The sequence below is a fragment of the Molossus molossus genome, unplaced genomic scaffold, assembly GCF_014108415.1.
Source record: "Molossus molossus isolate mMolMol1 unplaced genomic scaffold, mMolMol1.p scaffold_m16_p_6, whole genome shotgun sequence".
Taxonomy (NCBI): Eukaryota; Metazoa; Chordata; class Mammalia; order Chiroptera; family Molossidae; genus Molossus; species Molossus molossus.
The window spans coordinates 36,518,403-36,538,513 of NW_023425399.1; the positions used below are offsets into that span (position 1 = coordinate 36,518,403).

The 20,111-nt window shown below is 35.6% G+C and overlaps 1 protein-coding gene across 11 annotated transcripts in view; it reads right to left on the minus strand.

Annotated features, from left to right (window-relative positions):
* The window catches only part of TASP1 (taspase 1), a 318,727-nt gene that overhangs the window by 89,045 nt on the left and 209,571 nt on the right, over positions 1-20,111 (minus strand). For all 11 annotated transcript variants that reach the window (XR_004957029.1, XR_004957028.1, XR_004957030.1 and 8 more), the window contains one exon: positions 39-149. Coding sequence is in view for 8 of the 11 variants with exons in the window: in XM_036244396.1 (XP_036100289.1) it covers positions 39-149 (111 nt within the window). In the remaining 3 variants the exon portion in view is untranslated. The remainder of the gene's footprint in view (positions 1-38; positions 150-20,111) is intronic.

Below are 20,111 nucleotides of genomic sequence, written 5' to 3' on the forward strand. Positions count from 1 at the left end.
TATTTAGAAAGATGCCATTTTCTTGATGTTATACTTACTGATAAACTTGTTTTGCATAGTCTCCAACAGAGCTTGGTGAGCATCTTCTGCTTGTAAAGCGTGTGAACATTCTCTAGCCAGTATGGTGCGTACAAGATGCTCCCCACATCCTAGAAATTGAAGGAAACCAAAAATTCTTGAGGAAAAGCATTACTAAACATCTGTCTTGTGTTATGAGCATTAAAACACCCTATGCATTACTTAAGAAGTAGTTGTGCTGGAGAATAATTCAGTGATGGATGAAATGATTTCTATGAGCAATCGAGTAATTTTAGTAATAAGATTTGGCAGAAACTAGAGAAACACATATCTGTCTAATCTCAAAAAGAAACAAACAAAAACGAAAAACTCTTTTTCATAGAAACGATTTATACAATACAAGAATTTAGATTCTCTACCTAGGAATCTCCTAGGGTTCTATTTCATTTCCATGGTTGAGCAACTACAAAAAAACTTTGCTTTATCATTTCTTTATTTGTTTATATTCCATTGACCTTAGCTTCCCATTTCCCTCTGGTACCCCAACACCTGGGAGCCTGGGAGAAGTCTAGTCAGCCAGGGCCAATCTGAATGTCCCCCACCGTCCTTTTCATTGAACTGCCCATCCCACATCAACAGCTGTAAAGTGGACTTAATAAAATATCATCTCTCTCATCTTCTTAGGGCAATTTACATAGCTTTCAAGGGTGAATACTCTCTGTAGTTCTAAAGAACAAGTGCGTTTTAACCTCCTGAGGTGAATTTGACCATTCAGACACACTAAAAAAGGGTAGGTATGGTGGTGATGGGCACTGCCTAGAATTTGATTGTAGTCTCTAGCTGTCAAAAGTAGAAACTGCCTGCAAAAGTAGAGGCAAAGGAAATTTAATTTATAGGCTACTAAGGTCAAATAAAAAATTTCTGAAGAGCCTGATTTTTCTTAGAAATATAAAATGTAAAAGAGTCACTTTGATAAACATTGGAGAGGTAAGCCTTTTTAAAAACATAGTAAATGACATTTGAAGTGCTTTCTATATATAAACTTGTTATACTTTTAAAGTGACAGTGTCCTCTTATCCAAATGAGAACATTAGATATAAAAGATCTTTACAAGGTCTCTTTCTTAAAAACTATTTCCCGTTCAAAATGATTCCTTTCCCCAATGGAACAGAAATTCTCATCTTTAAAAAAAAATCCTGCCAAAGGTTCATCAAGAAAATCAAGTCCTCCATTAATTCACATACAGGTAAAGGGTATCAAACGATCTAACCATCGACTGAGAGTAAAGTATGACTCAACCCTATCATCAAAAACAATTACAGCAAAAAAGAAGTATCTCCAGGATCCACTCAGATTCCCCAAGAGAACCAAAGACAACATAACTTTTTTTCACGTCATCAATTTGCACGCAGGTATGAGCATGCGTACACACTACGCTGGCAAATGGAAAGGGGAGGCTATTAGCAATGCCAAAGAAGTGTGGTCTAAGATTATCAAATGGAAGAACCTCTGTTAATTAATGCCTTAAAATTCTTAAATTCGTGAAACTTAACCAACACAAACATATGACACAGTTCTCTGTTCAGCTAATGTCTATTGTGACAGATGCTAGGCAATAAAACAAATACCACAAAAAACATAATCTGTAATTGTTAAATCATGATGGTACCTTTCATTTTAGAAATTTTCTCTTATATGCAGACCTCTCCTCTATCCCTCCCTCCCTCCTCCACTTCTCCTCATATGTGCACACATAAACACACACACATGTGTATATTATACATATATACATACAATAAAGGCTTATTGCCAAAATTACAAACTGTTAAAAAAAAAAATCAAAGTTTTTAAAAAATCACTTGACGTTTTGCCTGAAAGAATTCCCCCGTACTTTTTGGCAAAGCGGAAATGTAAATACCCTTCAAGATCTAAATATGTCTTTGTGAGCCTCTACACTTACAGGAAGATCTAGAAATGCAATTTAATGTATAACTTTGTAGGCAGAATTATGGTGATCCCTATTTTGTTAAATTTTTGCAATCTCATTTTTATAATCAGGGAAAAATGACTATAAAGCAAATATAAACCATTTTTGACATTTACTATGTAGAGACACTGTGCTAAGCGCATGAAACTCCATAAATTTTAATTCCCTTTGTGTACATATCTTATGTTGAACAGTGAAATGTTATACTTTAGAACAATAATAATTGTTAGGAAATTGGCATATTATAAGCTAAATGAGTGTTCAGAAGGTTATGTACACACACCTCAAGTCAAACAGCTAAACCACATGAAGTTAACATTACATCAAAAATACACAATATATGTCAGAGAGACTTTTTTCCTCTGTTGTTATACAGGAATAGCAGGGTTTTCCTGTGATTGATTTTTACTAAGGAACTTTTAAAATTATGACTTTTATTCTGACATATATCACCTCTAACATAAGAGCCTTGACACCAAAAGCTTATTCTCCTGCAGGTTCCAATCAAAGAAAAATTTGACTTCTGTGGTTTTACCCACAAAATTCCAAGGTTTCTTAAATCTGATGCCATGTAGCTGAAGTGTAATTCAATGAAAACAGTTCCATTCTTTATTCAAAAATATTAGAAATAAGCCTTTCATTACATCCTCCTTTTGTCCTTACTCATGCAAGTAAGAGTTTATTTATGTTCTCAGATCTCAGCAGAAAATATGGATATATAGAATGAAGACCTAACAACAAACCTAGAAGAAAAGTGAAATAAATACCAACTTCCAAAATACTTATTTAGCATCAATAAAAATGATAACTAGATTGAAACATACAGTGAATTCATAATTTGTGTTTTAAAAAGCCTTTGTTGCTCTGGCTGGTGTGGCTCAGTTGGTTGAGCGTTATCCTATGCACCAAAAAGTCGCCAGTTTGATGCCAGATCAGGGCACATGCCCAGTTTGCACACCTGATGTCTAGTAGGGGGTATGCAGGAGGCAACTGATCAATGTTCTCTCTTACACCCATGTTTCTCTCTCTTTCCCTCTCCCTTCCTCTCTCTCTTAAATATCAATAAAAACATAAAAATAAATAAATAAAAAGCCTTTGTTACCTTTGGAGGATAATATGGAACCACCTCACTCTTCTGAAAACTGAGAAATAAAAAATAAAAAAATTTCTCTGTACTTCCTATAGGAACTATACTGTAGGATAACCAAATAGTATATAAAGTAAAATTTTCTTCACAGAATTATCCTAGTTAATAAATAAAGAAGAAATTAACAGAATTAGAATATCACCATTTGTAACCTACAATGCAATAAATGATATAGGCAACAATCATAAACGGCTGCTAATATCACAAAAAGATACAACCAGATACCACGTCTCTTGATAAAATTACACCTTTTTAGTGTTGTGCTCCCATTGAAAAAAATTACACCCCAATCTGATCAAACCTCCAAATTCAATGATCACTTTCCAGAAATAAAGTACATCAACAAAAGACCTCCAGTTAATATAAAATTTAATTGTTTCTCCCTAAATCAGGAATAATGCGATGATGTCTTCTTTTATAGCTGCTATTCAACAATATACTAGAGGTTGCAGCCACTGCAATAAGGCAAGAAAAACAAATAAAAGACTTAAAGGTCAGAAAGGAAGAAGTCAAACTGCTCCCATTTGCAGACAATATAATTGTTTATGTAAAAAACTTCAGGGAATATCAACAAAACTACTAGAGGTATCTCTCCAGATTCTTCCAATCTGGTTAGTAGTCTAGGGCAAAGGTTCACATCAGACACCCACCTGGTACTTACCAGTACCCAAAATGTGGACCTGATTTTCATTTCTTCCCCCAACCATTCATTCACCAGATTGATACTGAGCACCTATTTACTGCTAGCCCAAAGCACACAGCAGTTGGCAGGGGTGCTGCTGCATATTGTCAGAACTCTCCTAAGGTACTAGACCCCTGCTTTATAACTGAGTACTCACTCAACTATCATTCTGGCCAGTCCAGATGCCACTGTCCTGATTGTGTATTCTACAGGCCAACCTTAGAGATTTAGATGAGAACCATGGACTCAGCAGGAGCCCTGGACATTCCCACAGCCTACTGAGAGCCTGTCTCCATTGCCAGGTGATTTCCTGTTAATCTCAATCCTTAGCCAATTCTCAACTCTTTCCCAGTTGCTGAGACTCCAGTATGCACCATATCCAAAGACTTCAGAATTATAATACATTTCCTCTTTTCTGGGGATCCTTAACCTATCATAACCCATACTAAACATAAGCTCACAATAAAAAATTACAAACCAGCCCAGCCAGTGTGGCGTAGTGGATTGAGCATCACCCCACAGACTGAGAGGTCCTGGTTCAATTCCCAGGTAAATGCCGGGATTGTGGGCTTGACCCCCTGTGGGTGACATGCAGGAGGTGGCCGGACAGATGTTTCTCTTATAACAGTGTTTCTATCTCTCTATCCCTTCCACTCTCTCTAAAAAATCAATAAAAACATTTTAAAAAAATTACAAATCATAAATACATATATAAAAACACATGCACTCATAAGATAGAATGTACAGATGCAAAAATCAGAATAATGATCAAACCAAGAAGTACTGATAACAGAACTCAAGGTTGACAAACTGTTTCTTTAAAAAAATAGAAAATAAATATTTAAGCTTTGCAGGCTACATTTGATCCCTGTCAAATATTACTCTTTTATTTTTGTGTAACATTTTAAAATTTTAAAATCATTCTTAGCTCATGAGCTGCACAAACACAGGCCATGGACCTAATTTGACCCACAGGTCACACTTTGACCATTCTTATAATAGAAAAATCTACAGTACAAAGATAAAAAGAAAAGGAGATTATAATTTAAAAAACAGAGCAATCTGAGAGCAGGGGTGAGACGAGATGTCCAATTTTTTTTCTTTTTTTTTTTTGGTGGGCAAAAGTTTTATTGAAGCGTTCCTGGACGAGGTTCACTGGTCCACGTGGCGGGGGTCAGGGAAGTTGCCGAGATGTCCAATTTTTTCAAGGAACCAAATAAAGCTTTACAAATTAAAATAAAAAGTTTAAAACAATCATGTTTTAAATGCAAGATTAAATGCAACTCAAGCAAGAGAACTAGAAGATGAATCAGTGTAAAACTAAAAAGCAGCCTAGAATGATAAACAGAATGCAAATGAGGAGTTAAGAAGCCTGGAGTACAAAATGAGAATATCAAGTACATTAATAAGCATTTTGAAGAGAGAAGAGAAAGAATGGGGGAGGAGGCACTAATATTTGAAGAGACAATGGATAGCGTTTCCAGAATTTAAGTTACAAGAACATCCTTAAACTGAAGATGCACAGAATTCCAAAGAAGAATAAAAATAAATCCATCCTGAAGTATACCACAGTGAAGCTCTGGGCAAACACGAAGAGAAAATATTAAAAACTAATCATAAAGAAAAGGAAATCATCTACAAAGAAATTTAAAATTTTAACTGACAGGTTATATATTGCCAAGCAACAAAAGAGGCTAGAAGACTAATATCTTAAAGATGGCAATGAACAAACAAACAAACAAAATGTGTCCACCTAGAATCAGTTAAACTACCATTCCAGAGTGAAAGTGAATATAAAATTTCAGACAAATAAACTCATTCCTTTGAGTTTTTAGCTCCCAGCTTACTTCCCCACACTACTCTTTGTCATAATTCTTACTGATTTTAATATTTACCTGGATGATTCTCCCAATATCTTGGCTTATCTGGTCTCCTCTCTTCAGGTTATACATACAACCTAATAAGTTCACTCCCGTGACTATGTCATTATCAATGACATTAACTCCCCCACAGGCTCAATTGCAATCATCCCACTCCACCAGCTGACCTCTTGAGTATTCCAATTCCAACATTTCTCCACCTCACCAAAAACTGTCATTAGTTAATTCTGCTGCTTTTTTAATTATCCCTCACTCCACTTAGGTCCTCACCTCTTTCCTTAACCAATTAAAATCTCATGCTTCATCAAGTTGCATTCATTCTCTTACTCCTGAAAGCTTCCATATTTCACTCCATCAAATCTGTCTGACAAAATTTTGCCCATCTTGGACTATCAGTCAAAATAAATGTACTGGCTTGTGAAAACAAACAACCCCCAAATCTCAATGACTTAACACAACAAAAATATAACTCTCATTAATGTTACAGGTCATACCTGAGTCACCAGGGGTACGTGCTCCATAAAGTCACTCAGGAACAAACCTACATTCATAGAGGCATCTTCATCTGTCACTGCACCTCCTGGATTATGTCCCTTCCAGGAGAGCAAAAGAGCCACCGAAGGCTGTTTTAAAGCTTTAGCCTGGAAGTAATAAATATTTGCACTCCAGTTCATTGGCCAGAAATAGCCATGTGTTCTCAGGCAACTACAATGGGTCTGGGAAATATGGCAAAGCATACAGATAGTCAAGGAACATTAAATTAAATGTCTCTGCCATATCTGACTAAATCCAATTTTCCAGGCCTGCACCTGCATAGCTGAACAAGGTGCAGCAGGCATCCTGTGACCACAGAGTGACAAGCAAGAGCAAGAAGGTTTATTCTGAGGAAGGTAGGAGAGAAGGGACAGACCCGGGAACCAGACAGCACTGCTAAGTAGCCTGACCAGTCTTCTCCCAGGCTTCTTGTCACATGGGATTTAAAATAAAACAAAAATTACATGTTTAAACTACAATAACTGAGCTCTCTTTTTTAAGCTCAAATACATCCTTTTCTACATTTTTATTTTGCTGAAATATATACAACAGAAAATATACCACTTAATCATTATTTTAAATGAATAAATAATCCAGTGGCATTTAGTACATTCACACTGTTGTGCCACCACCACATCCATCACGAGACCTTTTTCAGCTTCCCAAACTGAAACTCGATACCCATGAAACAACTCCTCTTTCCTTTCTCCCCCTTAGCCCTGGCAACTACTACTTTCCATCTCTATGAATGGGGCTACTCTAGATACCTCATATCAGTGGAATCATATACTTTTGTCCTTTTGTGACTGACTTATTCTACTTAACATCATGTCCTCAAGGCTCATCCACATTGTACAGCATATGTCTGAATTTCCTTCCTTTAAAGGCTGAATAACATTTCATTATAGGTATATACCACACTTTGTTTATCCATCCATGTGTTGATAGATATTTGGGATCAAATATATTAATATTTAGAGAGAGCCATTTCCTGGTGAAAATGGCCCAGAAAATTTTATACTGCAAAGACAACTGGTAGCTACTTCCAATTCAAAGATACAACTCTGCACTGAGTCAAATATGGTTTCTGATAGGTTCATGGAGACAACCCCATTTGCAGCAATATATGAAAAAAATTATTTGGTTTGAGGACATTTATTTTAATTGCGTTATTTTGGAAAATTCATGCTATATTAAATTGCTACCAAAAACCAAATTTCTTTTTATTTTGTTTGATAATCTGATTAAAATAAGTGCTTTATAACATCTGAAAACATAGAATCTGACATACTTAAGAGCATCTTTTATCCACATAAAAAATGACCACTTCGCCCTGGCCGGTTTGGCTCAGCAGTTAGAGCATCAACCTGCAGTCCAGAGAGACCTGGGTTCAGTTCCCACTAAGGGCATGTACCTCGGCTACAGTTTGTCCCCGGCCCTGGTTGGGTTGTGTGGGTGACAGCCACTTGATGTGTCCCTTTCACGTTGTTTCTCTCTCTCTCTCTTCCTCTCTCTCCCTCTTTCTCTATCTGAACAAAAATGAAAAAATGTCCTCGGGTGAGGATAAAAAAAAAGAATGACCACTTCCCTCACCCTATGAAACCACTTGAGAAGGCAATCTTTAGAATGCCTGTTTGGAGGTTTGTTTAGAATCCAGGAAAAGTTGGCAAAAAAAGAAAAAAAATCCACGGAAACTAGAAGATTTAATAGTGTGTCTTTATTTGTCATTCATCTAAATATTTCCAATAAATGCCTTCATTTCTCTAGTGAACACAATAACCTACATTACCAAAGAGTTTCCATATCTTTACTAATAAGGAGAAATATGAGATTTCTAGGCCAAGCAGCAGGGTCTTGTCTTGTTTAGAGAAGAACAGCTTGTGTATTCTATTTATTCAATTATCTCATTATTTCTCTCTCTCTCTCTCTCTCTCTCACACACACACACACACACACACACACACACACACACTACCTTAAGGTCATAAACCACTATAGAGCAGAGTTAGCATTTTTTATTCTACAGTCAGACTTATGTTTTCATCCAGCCGAGCGACTCTGGGACTCTTTATTTCAGCCTCAGTTTCCTCATCTGTAAAATGAGGAATAGGAGTACAAATACCTCATCTAGTTGTTGTGAGGACAATATGAGACAATGTACATAAAACATTTAGCATGGGGTTGGGCACTTAATAAACACTTAATAAATACTACAATGAGGATCATAACTGCCTTAAGAAAAAACATTTTCTATCATTTTCTTATCTCACCTCATCCTAGCCTCTGTATTTTGCTTCAATTAGGTAAAAGTGATTACCAGTTAGCTTGACAATCAAAAAGAGGCCAGAATCGCATTAAAAAGGAGTCTAGCCTTTGATTTGCAATTCTGCAGGCTCCTGTGTCAAAGCAAGCAGAGCCTTCATATAGGGTCAAATGATCACCCAGGTAAACCTTTCATTATTAAAACAGAACAAATAATATGATAAAGACTTCTGTTATTGGCAGGAAACATTTTAACTATGGTTATACAGGGATTATGGATTAGGCATAATTTTGTTTATTTTAACCAACTACTATAATAAATACCTATTTTTTTCCCCAACAGTTTTGCTGCCTGACATCAATGATACACTTCTATATTCACAATACTTTCTCTTAAGACAAAATAGCAAAGAGCAAGGCGGGGTCTCCCATAATGGGGTTTGGTCCCATGCACTTCACTTCCCTTATCTGAGGTCATGAGTTGGTAAAAGTGAATGTGAACCAATGCTACAGATGTTATATTTCATCTGACCTTCATCATACTTTCAGTATTTTCATTTCAGCTCTAATGACAAATGTATCCTTCAAATTAAGATAATTAAAAGTATATAATGTAACAGCCCAATAAAATCATATTGTCAAATCATGTTTTAGTCCCAAAAGGTAAGAAACAAACTAAAAAGTGTTTGCAATGAGGATGGAGAAACACAAAAATTTACCAACTCTTGGCTGACATTTAACATATAGCTTCAATGCATCTCAAGATAATTTTCAAATTTTTTTTTTGGTCTCATTTCTTGGTTTCAGTAGAGGTGCTATGAGCCAAATTATCACAAAATAAAAATTAAAAGGCCCCTAATGTCAAGTTTTTAATGTAGTGTCCAAATGTAGGGTTTTAATGTAGTATTTAAATGGTAGAAGACTATAATATAATTCATCCATGAACACACATGAGTTCAGTCTTCACAGTGTCCCATGGTAATCAAACCTGGAACCTATTATATACAAGAAGAAAATGAGATTAGGGTTTTTAAGTATAACTCCTAAACTCACAGATCTTTCTCTCCTTTGGGAGACTTTATTTCTTCTAAACCACTCTAACCTCAGTTCTGATACAAAGAGCCCCCAGAGGGGGAAAGTGAAGTTGCATTCACAGGAGAGACATAACCCACATCCCCAGGCAGCCTGCATACAAGAGTGTAGGATCAGCAGCAACAAAAGCTCACATTCAGTACCACTGGCACACCACACATCTCCAAGGATTACTGATGATTTTGAAGTATTTATGTCATCTTATAAATGCTGCCATTCACTCTCACTGCGGCTAGTGGGCATCTGAAAAATCTTTCAACACATCCCCTGTTAGAAGTCCACAGGGACAGATAAGTAATGAGGAAAGGCCTTTCCAAATGTAAAAGGAAACATTTGGTACTTCAGTTTCCAGTATTGCAACATCTCTTTTTCAACAAAGGAATTTATTACACAGTACGTCACCTTTTCCCTGTCGGAGAATTTACTGCCAATTTTGGAATTGGGTTACTTCTGGTTTTCAAGCCTGTCTTGTGAAATTAAAGAGAGGGCTGCCTTAGAAGTGATAGAACACACATGATTTCAGTCTTCACAGTGTCCCCATGGTTATCAAACCTGGAACCTATTATATATGAGAAAAAACATAAGGAACTCTATAAAGAGGTAGAATAAATAGTGATGTACAATCCGGTTAAGTTCAAAGGTTATAGTCACCAACACACATTTAGTGTTTCCCCAATATTCAGTTCTCTCTAATCCATAACCCCTTTAAATATTTATAGTAATCCATCAAAATGACTCAGGCTTTTCAAAATTTTTTAAATAACAAATAAAAAAAAAAACAATTTTACAATGATCTCCTGGAGATTTCCTCTTAAAAACTAGAATATGATTGATATATGCTTTAGCATTTCATAATTATTTATAATGAGGACAAATACATTAGAACAGTTACAACTAAACACAGGAAAATATTTCCTCCAGAGCACAGTGCTTAGGCATATGCTACATATATCAAATGCTTTATATTTATTAGTTATTATTACTATAAATCTTACTGAGAAGGTATAAGTAAACCACAAAAGATTCAACTATCTGAACAAGAAGTAGCTACATAAATGGAAAGAGTTCCAGTTTTGTAAATATGCAAATACTTTCATAGATTAAAATCTATTTCAAGACATCTAAAATAAACAAAAACAGCTTCAACAATCCCGGCTGGTGTGGCTCAGTGGTTGAGGGTCGACCCATGCACTAACAGGTCGCCGGTTCGATTCCCGGTCAGGGCACATGCCCAGGTTGTAGGCCAGATTCCCAGTGTGGGACATGCAGGAGATGTACAATCAATGTTCTCTTTCATCGATATTTCCTTCTATCTCTTTCTCCCTATCCCTTCCTCTCTCTCTCTAAAAATCATTACAGAAAAAAAAAAAAAAAAAAAAAAGCTTCAACAAAATGAGTAGTGAGAATCCTTTATCCAATCTGCCATATCAGAGGGTTTGTGGTTAAGAAACAGAGGTGTCCCCTCCCAAAGCTTGAACAAGTCTTTTCTTTTGCCCGTCTCTTTGTCAAAGTCACATCTCAATGTAGGGATTTACCCACTATTCACTTTGAGTGTGAATACAGATGATTAAATAGAATCTTGCTTTCTGCTCTAAAATTTCTCAATTTGGTTATCTAAATTATAACATTCTAATTAGGGCACCAGGGACAAATGGTCTTAGGCACGGAAAAAAAATCAGAAGCAACCACCTCCAATAGAAGTTGTGTTACTAGCTATGATGGAGCCCCTAAAATTCTATCACTATTATTGAATTTGTTTGGAAAACATAATATATGAGCATTAGACTTATGTACACTTGAGAACTTCATTAGGGTAGCAGCCAATAAAGAAATAGCACTGTTTGTAATAATCAGTTGATACTTTTGGACATATTCTACTTGGATTCCTGTTCCATTAGAGAGAGAAACCACAGATGAGAGAAACCAAACAATTTCCAGTGGAATCTAAAATGAGTCACTTAAGATCTCTGTGCCTCCATGTCCTCACTGATAAAAATAAATAACTTAGCTTAAATGGCTTTAAATTCCTTACAAGACAAAATGTTATTGCTGAAAGTACCTTTACAACTTCAGTAATGTTTTAATTAAAATTTAGTTAAGAGGCTTGCAATGAACAGAACACATTTTAAAAATCCCTTTTAAAAAGCTATTAATTAATGAAATAGTATATTTAGATTAAATTCAACTACAGAGAACTTTATTTTTTAAGGAGGAAGAAAAAAAGGTCATTGACTCATTGATTCACTATTAACTGATCAACTACTGGACAGATAGATAGATCTGGGGTTTTCACAAATAGCATCTCATTAAAGCATTAAAATTAACTTGCATGAGGGTATCATCATCCTGATTCAACACATAAGAAAAGTGAATTGAAAGAATTAAGATTTTAATATCCAAGTCTTGTACTTCCAAGTAATGTTTGTTCCATGATGTCAACCACTACAGAAATCAGGCTAATGTCATCATACAAATAAAGGAGATACAAGCAAAGAAAACTCAAAAGCCTCAAAAACCTGAATTCATGTTCAAGATCAAAGTAATAATTAATTGTCTGCAGATAAGCAATATAACAAGTTCGTATAACAATACTTAGAACTGTAGATAGCCCCCATATTTAACTATAACGTCTTAGAAACATTCACTAAGCAGGTCCCAAAGGAATAACGTTAAAATTGAAGATTTCATATTACATCAATTCCACAGTATGCATTTTTTGAGTTTTTTTTAAAAAGCCAAGATGGCCCTGGCTGGGTGGCTCAGTTGGTTGGAGCATCATTCCATGCACCAAAAAAGTTTTGGGTTCAATTCCCAGTCAGGGCATATACCTGAGTTGCGGGTTCAATCCCCAGTTAAGGCATATATGAGAGGCAACCGAATGATGTTTCTCTCACATCAATGTTTCTCTCTCTCTCTCTCTCTCTCTCTCTCTCTCTCTCTCTCTCTGTCCCTCTCCCTCTCCCTCTCCCTCTCCCTCTCCCTCTCCCTCTCCCTCCCTCTCTCTCCCTAAAATCAATAAACACATCCTTGGGTGAAGATTAAAAAAAAAAAAGCCAAGATGAAGTTATAAACATCAACAATAATGTAGATGTAATGTAATGTAAAATAAATATCTGTTTTCAAATTGATTACATATGTAGTATAAAGCCCACAAAAAGAAAAAAAACATAAGCAAGACAGTTATGCTATACCAGAAATTAAACCTATAACTATTAAGCCAGCCATATATATTGAACATTTAATTAATAACTTTCTTAATGACAAAATTTAGAAGTGATTTATACGGGTGATTTGAATGGCCAGGGCCTCTTTAAAAACTGAAGAAGGAAGTTTGAGTTGATGTTATTTCTCAATAAACTCCTCTGCACAAAGGAGAGGCAATATAATAATTTCATCATTTTAAAGCTATACTTAGAGTTTAAAAACAACATTCAGTATTTAGAGGTTTCGTGATGCATGATGGGGAAAAGTTTTAAATCTGCTCACCAGTCACTGCTTATTCCTTTCTCTATTCAACATAGTGTCAAGGTCTGAGTAGAATTTAAGAAAAAGCAATGAAGAAAGAGTCCCAAGCTATCTTACCAAAACTAGTAGAACTATCATCTAAGCAGATAAAAGAAGGAAAAAGCAAAATAGGGTAGACCACCTATTTTGCTACAAATGAGACAATATAGCATACAGCAAATAGACAATATAAAATTTAGCACTTTTCAAGGTTTTCATTTGACACTATTGTTAAAAAATAATGTTAGTAAAATAAGGAAATACAATCAGTTGTATTATTTTTTAACTTTTTATTTTAGCCAAGAAATGTATTTACAATTTTATTCAAAGTTACCTAAAATTGTGTGTCTTAATTTCTCCTAGGTCATGAGGGAAAAAAGCTATATCTTTGCCTAAAATTAAAGGGTTCAGGAAATTTACAGAATTCTCCATGAAAATCCATGTGTAGATTTCACTGGGTCCATCGAACCCAAATTAACAACCCACACAGCTATTATTTTATTTACAAATCTATAAGCACATGGTTATAAACCAGTAGGCTAAACTTTCATTTTGATTTCCAATAAAAACGTATTGCTGGGACCATGAATTCTATGTGACAAAGGTATCAGTGACACCATCATTACCTAGAGACTAACATGAGAATTTCAGTGAAAATATTGAAATTAGATTACCATGGCACTCGCTTTGGCAGCACATATACCAAGATTATCATGTTAGAATCATGGCATTACTTATCTGTTAAAAAGAAATAGAGATCCTTGGAGAAATGGCTGATTCTGAGTCTGGCTAAAGAAGTATCAAAGAGGAGTCTAAGACAAATTGTTCTACCTAAAAGCACAGAAACTATCAAAGATAACCATGTCAAAGACACAGAAGCCAACTTAAAGGAGCTTTTATTGGCAAAAGATGAAACACTATTACCAACAAAAATAATAATGGTTTCAAAGTCTTTAATATGTCTGACAAGCCACCAAAACTGATCCCTTGGATTTCCACTTCTAGTTTGACAAAGAAATTTGCAAAAGTCCATCACTCCTAACCTAACAACAGCAACAAGCCAGATAAGTTACAACTCCGTGATTTTTTTAAAACTCAGAGATGATAATGCAAAGATATGTCTATGAACTAAATTTCCAAAAGGGACAGGTCTTTCCTGTGAGAGAAGAGGCCAATGACCCTTTTATTCTCTAGGAAGCAGTGGGAAAAAGGAGAAATGCTATAGATGAAGCTAAGGAGATACTAGTTTAACTTTAACAAATTTTAAATGACCACATATGGGCTGACATAAAGAATTAGAAGCGAGAGAAGCCCCATTAACTGAGAAAATCTGATTCCATACACTGACTCTTTCCTGAAGGTCTTCACCAAGAGCTCCAAAGACCTGGGGTTGGGCAGGAGAGCTAGCATACCTCACACCCTCAATCACAGAAGTATTCCCTAAGTGAAAAGCAGCATAATGAAGGCTGGGAGCAGAACAAGAAAGCTAAAAGAGAGCCTCCCCCACCAACCTGAGTGAACAGAGCTATCGCCCAGTGCAAGGCAGTAGCCACCAAACTAGGGGAGATAGGCAGGAGAGCTAAGAGAATCCCTCAGAGGCACATTGGGTCTCTAAGTGCTGCAGCAGTCCTTCAAAGCATGAGGACAGAACAGCAAGATGGAGGAAGATCTTAGAGGTGCAGAGAGATAGGGGTGAGGCTAAATACACATAGCGAACTTCACAATAAGCTGGCAGACAGACTGTAAAGGAAAGAAAGTAGGGAGAGAAAGAGAGAAAACAGAGAGGTAGAAGGAGTGGAGAAGATTCATCACCAGTGGATCTGCACTATAAAAATCATAAAGGACATTCTTTAGACTAAAGGGAAATAATACAAGAAGCCTGGTATTAGGAATAAAGAGTACCAGAAAGAACTGGCTAGCTAAATTTAAAAATGCATATTTTTAAGTCATTAGGTGTGTGAACATGCCTATGCCTGTGTGTGTGCATGTGTGTTTCCTTAAAAGATAACTGACTCATTAAAGAAAAAATAATAACAATGATGTATTGTGGAATTTATAACATAACATGGACTTTAAAATATATGCCAAGAACTCAAAGGGTGAGAAAGAAATAATGGATTTATACTGTCAAAAGGAACTTACATTGTCTGTGAAGTTATATATCATTATTTTAAAGTAAACTATGGTAAGTTAATGGTACACATTGTAATCTCTAGAGCAACCACACAAAACATAATACACGGAAGTATAATAAAATATTAATAGAGGAGAAAAATAAAATGCTAACACACACACAAACCAACCCTCAACCCAAAGGAAAATGGGAAAAGAAGAGAGGAACAAAGAACAAATAGAAAACAAAAAGCAAGACAGTATAATTAGCCCAATCATGTCGATAATTATATTAAATGTAAATGAACTAAACAGTCCATGTAAAAGGATCATATTATCAATGTGGATTTTTTTTTTAAAGAGGAGGGACCCACTTTGCTTATAAGATACATACTTTAAATATAAAGGCAAGGTAGGTCAAAGGAAAAATGACTGAAAAATCATATATCTGACAAGCACTAAACATAAGAAAGCTGATGTAATGTTAAACAAAATAAATGTCAAAACAAAGAAGATTATCTAGAGATAAAGGAGAACATTCTATAATGATAAAAGTATGGATCTGTCAAGAGGACATAACAATCCTAAATGTGTATATACCTAACAATATCTAAATACAGAACTGTATTTAGAACACTTCCAAATATTAGAGCTTCCACATTCAGGGGAAGAAATAATAATGGATGAATGAGCTGAAATAATTATATAAAAATACATAAGTGAACAATTTCCAATGAACAAATAAATAAATGCAAATTAAAAATAAATTAAATTATATTAAACCTAATTGAGTATATAAGGAAATTGCATAGGTATCGTCTTATTATTTTGAAAATTGAGGCATAAATAAAAAGACATGAGCCCTGGCTGGTGTGGTTCAGTTTTACTGAGTGTCATCCTGTGCACTGAAAGGTTGCTGGTGTGATTCCCACTCAGGGTACATGTCCAGGTTTCAGGCTCTATCCCCAGGCGGGGTGCATGTGGGAAGTGACCAATCAATATTTCTCTCTCACATCGATGTTTGTCTCTCTCGCTCTCGCTCTAAAAATCAATAAAAACATATTTAAAAAAAAAAAAAAAGACTTGAGCATCTTTTCTGCCTTTCCTGTAGAAACTGTACCTCTGGATAGCTATGTACTGATAAGAAAAAGGTTTTCTTTTTAGAAGAATTACAGCTAATAAATGCAGGAGAAATCAGAAAATTATAGGATATAGACACACAGCTGAGTATTATACAAAAGTTAAATACACTAGAGTTATAGAATAATTATATGAACAAATACTGTGGAAGCATAATATTTAGTGAAAGAAGAAAGTCAAAGAGAGCTATATATCATATGATACCATGCTCCTATCACTCAATAAAAATCATAAAAATGAACAATATGTTGTTTAGGATGCATACATATGTGATTAAACATTTATTTTTATTTTTTTTTTCTTTATTGTTTTTTTAGATAGAGAAAGGGAGAGGGAAAGAGAGATAGAAACATCAATGAGAGAGAATATCGATTGGCCGCCTCCTGCATGCCCCACAGTGGGGATTGGACTCACAACCTGGGCATGTGTCCTGACCGGGAATCAAACTGGCAACCTCTTGGTGCATGGGTCGATGCTCAACCACCAAGCCACACCGGCTGGACATGATTAAACTTTTTTTTAAGCAAGAATTTGATATACAAAATTCAGGACAGTGGTTATCTCTGGAAGAGAGGCAGGGGTTTGAGAAAGATTAGGTGTATATAATCCTATTACAAATGTTCATGTTAAACTGATAATAAGTTTAAGGAATTTTATTTTATTTTATTTTTATTTTCATAACTTAATTTTAAAATAATTCAATTTTAAAATACTTAGTTCTTAATAAAAAAGATATAATCAATCAATATCTCACCTTTTGAGTCATCAAGTATATATATTTCCAGAAATTTGTGGTAAAATAGACAAAAGCTATGTATAAGAAAATCATTGTTATTAGAACACAAACAAACAAACAAACAAACAAACAAATAAATAAATAAATAAAATATTGGGAAAGAATCCAGTGGTCATTTTAAGAAACTAAAATAACCATTGAACAAAATTTTATGCAACTATTTTAAAGTAATAAAGTTACTATTTAAATCACTAACTTAGGAGTTAGTGTAACCAGAACCCAAGTTTGACTGCCTGCGTCCACAGAAAATCAAACTCATGAGACAGATGCTGGTGGAAAAGGAAAGAGGTTTAATCAAGTGCTAGTTACCTGACAAGATAGGGAACACTTGTCCAAAACCCATCTATCTCTCCATCTCAGCGCAGGCAGGAAAGCAGAACAAAGAAATTAAGGGGAGAGGGTTGAAAAGTTTTCTATGTGAAGGTCAGCAGAGTACATTCTGATAAGGATCTTGAAATAGGTCAAGTGATGGTCTCGTGTGTATTATCCTGGTTTTCATCATCCTGGTGTTATGTCATCCTGGAACTATGGCTGAAGGTCAGCCGATCTCCCAAAACGGGGAGGACTGAAGGTCAGAGTCTGTATCTTCTGAAGTTAGTTCCTGAGATTCTTATACAAACATGCTATTTATCTACAAGCTACATATTAGTTAGAGTCAGCATCTACAGAAACAGTATCTACAGAAACAGTGTCAAAAGAATGGTGGGGTGGGTTACAATTTTCCACTGTTACATTAGTTAATTCCTAAACTTTATGAGTTAAACCAGGAGTACTTAAGTGGGATAATCCATGACTATAAGTCCCATGAGATTTTACTAGAATTGGGTATATGTTTACGCCTACATGGCTCTAAGAAGAGAATCCAGAATTTGTAGATTCTCAAAAGGCCAGTGGTTAATCCAAAAATGTGTTACTACAGTAGTTACTATAGGCCCCCAGTGAATGAAGCTTCCCAGTCAGCATTCATGCCTTTATGTGATCCCCTCCTACACTAAATCTGGATTGATCCTGTGATTCGCTTTAACAAACACAGTGCCAGTCTCAGGCCTAAGCCCTAATGAGGCCTGACAGCTTTAGCTTTTGTACTTTGACAGTCCTGAGCTACATGGTAAGAAGTCCAACTACCTTGCTGGCAAGGCCACATTAGACAAGGAGAAGCCCTGATACTATGTGGGAAGAGAGAAAGGCCAAAGCATACCGAGCCCAACCTTCGTATTGTCCCTAGCAAGGCACCAGTAATGTGATAAAGCCATTATGGGTATCTAGTTAAGCCAACATCTGATGGTAGCCACATGAGAATCACCAAGAATAAAAGGCACACACGCGCGCGCGCACACACACACACACACACACACAAAAAAAAAACAAAACAAAAATAACTGTCTACTTAAGACCCAGTGAACACACATGATCCTAAAATATAGGAAAGTGGTTGTTCTTCTAAGCCATAAAGTTTGGGGGGTGATTTGTACAACAGCAATAGATAACCAAACAGTTACAGACTGCTACAATATAATGACTGAAACAGAAATCAGAACCTATCCATCAAAGGATGTAACATCACTGCTCAGTCCTCTATGTAATCCCTATTTATCCATATGCACACGTGTGCACACACACATAACGCCATTTATACAGCAGTTTCATTGACCAAAAACTACTTTAGTAACTTTGATTTCATGTACTTTATTTACATAGGCCCTTTTATTATACATAAATGAAACATACATTAAGCATCTAACTTTGCCCTTATATTAAAAGAGATGAAAAGGAGTGAGACCCTTAAATGACCCTTCATTCTAAATATTACAGTGGTTATTTATGTAAATTGCCTCCCTTCCCTCTAGACTTAAAAAAAGTACACTGAGGTTAAGAAAATTTGTATTCAAAAGGTTTTTATAATACTAATAAAATAGCATTATTTTATGTTTTATTAGGATAATTACACTGCTTACTGAATAGAAATACTTGCTCTTTATTAATTTCCAAAATAATCTTGCAAATGATACTTGAAGGGAAAATAAAATCAAACAGAACCAGAAATCCTGCCCCAGAATCAAGAAGCAAAGCAGAACATAAACAATATGAAAAAGGCCAGATCCCATTTCATTTATTCTATTTGAGTGAAATGAAGATATAAACAAACTTGGCAGTGGTACTTGGCAGGGGTGGGTGGAGGGGTACTCTACTGCATTTGATTTCTCAAAACAAAACATCCATTTTCCACAGCCAGCTCTCTGTTAGCCAAAAATAATGGCAAGAGGCATGGCTTTGGTAAGGACAGATTCAAATGACAACTAAACATTTTTTAACTCTCTAAATACCAAACCTATAACATTTCTAGTAGAACACATGAGATTAAATTTCAATTTGGTCCACCTTCTTATTCACATTTCTCTACCATCATTGGCTGAAGATTCTTTATATTCTTTAGGCACTCAGACACCCTTCTCTTCAACAGAACTTCCTAAACATCAGATTTCTGTTTGAAAATGAGAATCCCTCTGTGAAAACTACCTAGCACAGTTTCTGACCACAGCAAATGCTCAACAAATGACAGCTGTTATCATACTTATGATTGCAAAATGACAGCAAGTGTTAAGCTTAGTAGGATGCTGGTGATTACCTGCACTATATCTATTTCCTTCTCATAGCTAACAGAATCCTGAGTTTGTTCTGCTTTCTACTCTCCCTCCACAGTCATGTACTTGACCCACAGGCATGGCATATGCCTATGATTAGTTCATGTTTAATTCCCCTGTCAGTGATTAGCTCAGGAATAAATACGTGACCCAACATTAGCCAATCAATAAAATATGAGGAGTCTGCTGGGGAGCTTCTGAAGAAAGTGTCCCTCACTCCTAGAAAAGAGCTACAAAGAAAGGTTTTTCTTCCTCTAGATTTTGATGTGATGAGTTTTTGTTTTTTTAACAATGCAGTAGCCATTCTGCCACCAG